This window comes from Chanos chanos, chromosome 10, assembly GCF_902362185.1.
Source record: "Chanos chanos chromosome 10, fChaCha1.1, whole genome shotgun sequence".
NCBI lineage: Eukaryota > Metazoa > Chordata > Actinopteri > Gonorynchiformes > Chanidae > Chanos > Chanos chanos.
The window spans coordinates 14,744,725-14,750,834 of NC_044504.1; the positions used below are offsets into that span (position 1 = coordinate 14,744,725).

General features: G+C 45.6%; 1 protein-coding gene across 2 annotated transcripts; it reads right to left on the reverse strand.

Moving 5' to 3' along the window:
- exd2 (exonuclease 3'-5' domain containing 2) lies at nt 1-5,172 on the reverse strand. Of its 2 annotated transcripts, none has more exons than XM_030786900.1 (8): nt 4,736-5,172; nt 4,386-4,642; nt 4,148-4,274; nt 3,494-3,792; nt 3,143-3,249; nt 2,466-2,601; nt 1,406-1,768; nt 1-508 (listed from the first exon to the last, which is right to left on the reverse strand). In XM_030786900.1, the coding sequence occupies exons 1-8, from the start codon at nt 5,099-5,101 to the stop codon at nt 292-294; spliced, it is 1,872 nt and encodes a 623-aa protein (XP_030642760.1). In that variant the 5' UTR covers nt 5,102-5,172; the 3' UTR covers nt 1-291. The 2 variants fall into 2 exon arrangements, with proteins under 2 accessions (XP_030642760.1, XP_030642759.1); XM_030786899.1 differs by having other exon boundaries at nt 4,721-5,172.
- Nucleotides 5,173-6,110: the final 938 nt, after the last annotated feature.

Here is a 6,110-nt window from a genome sequence, read left to right on the forward strand (position 1 = left end):
TCACCAAAGTGGCTTCCAATCTGAGAAAAAGCCTCTCTTCAGACCCCAGCGCATCTCCTCTGGTCCAATAAATAAATAAATGGGTAGTGTTTGAGATCGCATTGAGTTCAGAGTCAGAGCTAGCCTCTCTTGTCTCTCTGGCAGCAGAGTCTGTGTCTCTCTGCCATTCTCCGAGATGGCACAGCGCCTCAGGGATCGAAAATGGGCTTTCCAGGCTCCTTCACACTGGGCATTTACCTTCACGCCAGGTCAGCTGCGCGAAAACGTTGCTCGGAAACGCGGGAAGGCTAATCAGTTGAGCTGGATAACCAGGTCCTCCCCGTACTTTCGCAGGTACTTGTCGTGATTGTGATTGACCGACCATAGTGGCGGAAGGAATTTCGGCCGCATGCTGGAGAGGAAGTGTTGGCGCCAGCGCTGTTCCAGGTCCATCAGGCCCCTGAGGCCACGTTCTGCATACGCCCGGACCACCTTCAGCCCATGGGGTACATAGCTCTCATTAAAGATCCTAAACAGTCAGGAAAAAAACCCAGACATGGACTGAATTACAGACCATTTCTCCCAGTGCCCTTCTTCCCCAGCATGTGATTGAAGCACCAGTTTTGCTAGCGCTATTGGGCCCCCAGTGTTCCCTTAAATCCCCTTCATTACAGCCAGTGAAATCAACCAACGTGTGGTCAGCAAACAAAATGGAGGTAAATTCAAAGTAGATCAAATTACATATTCTAAACTATGTCCAGTCCTCAAAGGCCACACAATACCTGTAGATATTTACTTATACCATGAACATGAACACAATCTCCAAGGCAAGAACCTCAAGACATAAGATGTTGTTTTCAAGACTGATTCAAATATCTGCACACACTGAAGCCCTTGAGGATTTGAATATGACACCTACCGAAGAAAAGGTGACTGAATATCTTCATATAGAATCAATGTTAGCGGGTTTGGTCACTACATGATAACAGTTTACCTTAATCATCTGGTACAACAATTTTCTACACTGACAGAGCAATTAAACACATTGACAGTTGGTTTAAAAAGGCCAGTAGGACCTTAGTAGCCTATTTGAAAGATTCAGCACAAGCCTGAACACTGAAAATGCCAATACAGAAGTACAATAATCTGATCCCCCACATTAGATGGAAACCCTTCCCTTCATAAAAATAGCACACGTATAAAGACCATTGCTTGATGGCATTTGCTGTGTGCAGCTCAGTGGACGATTCTCTTACGGCCACCCTCTCTGATTCAAATCTCATTCAGCTTTGTGGAAATTAAATACAGTACTGCCATGAACCAGTCATTATGTCCTCCTAAACTGAACAGAACCTCAAGCATAACTAACAGAGACTGAGGGTGCACCCCCCCCCCCCCTTAGCCTTTTCCAATCCCATCCTCTCACCTGGTCTCCAGGTCTGCTGTTTTTTCCAGTAAATCCGACGTGATCTCTCGTTCTTGACCGTAGAAGCTCTGAATGACTGACTGGAGTTCATCCCGTCGAGTCTCGGGCAGTCCCTCTCCTGCGCTGAGGAGAGCACGTGCCGCAGAGCGGACTTTCCGGCGATCCGAGTCCTCCAGGATCCGCACGCCTTCCTCGGAGCCCTGGGGGGCTGAGAACTCGTTAGCCAACTGCTGCTTCAGAAAGCCGTCATACACGCTGGAGGCAGCGTGACAGGAAGTGCAGAGCAGCAAGATGTCATGGGAGTTGTGGTCCTTCATCTCGGCTGGGAAATGCCGCCTATATTCATGTGGCACAATGTTCTTCCTTTGGAAAGCAATAGATGATGGTGATGAAGATAGAATTGCTTCAGCTCGCATCCATCATAACATACTATTAGAATAGCTTGCCTTATTATGACGCAATATAATCCTCAACTTTTGATCATCTACAAATCCTAAAACCAGTAGAGACTTTTAGCTTATTTGTTTTTCTATCTCAGATCTTTTGGAAATACACACACACACAGACACACACACTTTTAAAAAGAAAGATCTGATTTAGAGAGAAGCCAAATTACATTTCAGAGATTACATCAGCAACTCCAAGCTAATTCACTAAGCATATAATTATGCTAATGAGTCATATCAATTAAAGTTTCAAAAATTAATATAAATTGCTTTTTTTTATGATAGCTGTTCTGTGTGCATAAATAGCAGAGATGAACAGCTCATAGCATTGGTGTCATACACGAAATGTAATTGGTAGGTTGAAACCAAATAAATAGACTCGTTTGATAGTTTGCAGTTGTTTAACAGTTCCTAACAGACAGAGTGTAAAGGAACTAAGAATTTCACACAATGTCTCTTTTTCACAAATTTATGAGTAGCAAGAGAAAAGGAAATGAGCTCATTTCTTTGAAACAAAACCTCTGAGTGTGTCTGGCAACAATCCACAAAAATATACTATAGCATCCAAAAAAGCAAGACTGCAAGTATGACAGGGGATAAATGAAATAACAAACCTGATATAGGAGTCCGCTTTGCCACACACCACACAGAGGTTCTCTTTGGCCGTGAGGTAGTAGTCTCGCTGTGAGTCGGGTCGGCCAGACGGTTCAAACAGGAGCCGAACGATGAAGGGGTCCTCACTGATGAGCTCTGAGACAAGAGTGCAGAGGAACATCTCACTGGAGTACTGACGTGCTCATGCAGGGGCGTAACTAGCGGTAAGCAGGTAATGCCGTTGCACTGGGGCCCGTGACAATTAGGAGCCCGTGAGCGTTGGCTACTTATCTATTCTCTCCCCTTTCCTATAATGTATGGTAGTCTGTTGCCCATTACTAGTGGCCTAATAATGTAATTGTGGCGTCAGCTGTGCAGTGCATTTCACTTTTGCCGGTCATTTTAAAGCTGTGTGCTTCAAAATACTTCTCCTGTTCGCTATTGACATTGCGTCACTACGCGTTCTGTTGAAGTGATATGGGCTGGGGGCCCGCTTTGACTATCCTGCATTGGGGCCCGGAGGTACGCCCCTGTGCTCATGTATCAGACTGACCTAAGCCACTGGCTAACAATACAGTCAAGAGTGGAGAGGAAAATCTCATTCGAGTACTGGTGTGCTTATGCATCTGATCAAAAGAACTGGCTGACAATAGAGCTCAATCTTGATACCCGAGCACAGAACTGACTAGAAAAGTACCTCCAATTCCTTTATCAATGTACCACTTTGCTTTTTTCTTGTCACATGTGCAGAGCGGCTGGCCATCCGGAGCATGAAGGAAGCAGTTGTCGTAAAGGGGAGATCTCCTGGGGCATACAAAAAAAAAAGAGAGAAATCAGTAAGTGCATCCAAAAGACAAAGCACTTTTAAAATTGCCAGGCATCTGGAAAAAAAAGATTTGATCTCCAATAATGAAATCAGGGTAATAAGTAGCTTAATAAATGGATCAGAAAAATTCCAGTCCTCACAAATGGGTCATTCTGGACGGCAGGTGTGGGCAAGATTTCATGGAACTGAACTGATATCAAAAATAGCAAAGCAGAACCACACCTGGCAGAGTATCCAACCCCGAGTGGTTTTCGCTTGTTCCTGCGGGGGTCTGGCACTTGCTGGTCCCCGGACTCAGGGCTCTCAAAGGTGGACTTCCTGTTGCGTCGCCTACGCTCTCCTTCATCTGCATCTGTGCCACCGTGGCCCTTGAAGGGGACGTCCATCAGGCCTTGGCAGCGTGAGGCCAATTGAGCATAGACAGACCCTCCGCCCAGCACAGAGCATGGCTCAGACTTCAACCCCAGCAGGTAAAAGAAAAGTGCCACAGAGACCTGGGCGTCTCGGGCTGCGTAGGTTACCTAGTTTCCACGGAGAGGACGAAAGTGAGAACGTGTCTAAATCATTTTCTTATGATCTTTTTTAAAAAAATAAATAAATAAACCATACATTGCTCCAGAGGGACAAGCGCTTTATGTTTTACTGTCAGGTCACTACATTAGTAATAGGTGCTGTACTATGTAATGGATCTGAAAACTGAGCTGATGCCTTTTCATGAGCCTTCCTATATTTTCCACAGCGCACTGCTGGAGATAAATCATTAACAGGTTTAAATCTGCATAAGTACATGCTTAAACAGAGCAACAACCACTGAAAAGTCAGAGTTTCCCCCTTTCCCACTGTTGGATCAACAAAGGTTAGACAGCCTAACAGTACCTGCTCTTGGGTCAGTTGCTCTGCTTCCCAATCACTGCAGCGCAGCTCCAGGGATTTGTCCAGTTTGATGTTGAGCAAATCAGCAGCAAGAGACTTCAGGCTCAGGCCGTTATTCAGAACTGCTTGCCTACAGGTCACACAGGAACAGAGACACCCGAGTCAACCACATCTGCCCAGAGTTCACAGCTGTTCATTTTAATACAAATGATTTTAGTGACAGTTAGGCAATGACTCATACTTCTGTCTAAGCGCAAGGTGGCGCAGGTCCACAGTACATTTGAGAGTCAGGCCGTAGTCACGGGCCAGACGCTTGCTGTCCTCATAACAACCCACCCCCACCTTCAGCACATGTGGGTCACACAGGACTCCCATGAGGCCTTGAGGCAGGGACTGTCGGGTTTTGCGAAATGGCAGCAGTCTTACCAGGACGCATCGGCCAGAGAACGTGGCCATTTGAAGCAAGGAAACCGCACAGGCCTTCCCTTTGACAGACACCTGAGTAAGAGATAACATTTAGTGAGGAACGAGATCTTATCTGAGGAGTGATCTGTTAGCATGCAGAACAGCTCTTACACGGATGGTCTTTACCCATTCACAGTCCAGCCCCAAGACAGGATAGATGGAAAGGTCCTTCTGCAGAGAGGGCCACAACTTCTCCCACTCCTCTGTAGAACTTGCCACTTCTGGAGTCACCCCCAGAAGCCTTTCAACAGAGGGTAACAGGACAGGTGTGAGTGTTTCTGGAGGGGGCTGCAGCTGCTGAGGTGGACACTGGGAAGGAGTTATGGTCTGCTCTAAAGCACCCAAGTGTTCTATGGGCAGAGGGTTAGACTCCGATGGCTCCTTAATACACTTTCTCCTTTGAGTTCGTAAGGTTCGCCACAGAAACAGGCCACCTAACGTAGCTCCAAGCATGGTTGCCACGGCAGCAGCAAGGGTGCTCTGTCGTGACATCTTTGATCCCGAATTCCGCTGAGGCTTGGGGACACGAGCGACAAGAGGCAAGTCACTCCAGGAAATGTCAGTTCGCTGATCAAACAGAAGTACAGAAAAAGAATTTAACTCCTTCCTTGGCAAAATTCGTTATATGAAATTTGAGTAATCTAACCCCATCCAAGTAACGTCTTTTCCAGTAAAACGATTCGTACTGCCACAAAAAGCATCCGTGAGAAAAGAATGAAAACGTTTGTCCTGTGTGAGGCTGGAACGCTGATTCCTTTGCTGCTCAGTTGTTAAACGAACGACATTATTCGCAAGAAAATGTTATATAACTATCAAATTGGGTATCGTTACAGAGTAGACTAATCTGGGTTACGTACGTAGGTTGAGTAAGAATCAAAAACTGCCACGAATGGCCTCAACGTAATAGAACAATTTAATAAGAGAATGCGAGTGTCACCGAATCAATAAAGAAATACTGTTACATTGTTAGGGCATGGTTATAGTTTGCCAAGATGGTATCATTGGTGTTTCACTGGGGAGAAAGTAAATTCATAGAGCACCTTACCTTGCTAGCAAATTAACGAACGCAAACTTATCTTGGGGTGCATGAAGTTGGTGGGCGTGCACCCCTATCACATTTTCAGCAACTTGAGGACGAACGACCACAATATTTGGCTAACATTTTGTGTTTACGTTGGCTAAACCACTGGCCCGTCTGTTAAAAAGAATCTGTTAATCTAGTGTTGCGACTGATAAGTGTTTTCTCCTACATCAACAAAAACCGGGGTTTAAGACAACCTCATACATCAACGTTATTTCCTAAGGGAGGTGCCTACCTCGGAGTTTCGTTGGCCAGTCTAAGAAATATACAGCTTGCATTACAAACACATGTACACCATTAACGAGACCGTGTAAATGGTTCTTCCGGCTCCATTTATACAGCACCGTGAAGGCAGCGACAATATAATCTTCCAAAAGGCATCAACTGGAAGCTTTGACAATTAAACTGTTTTAGCGAACG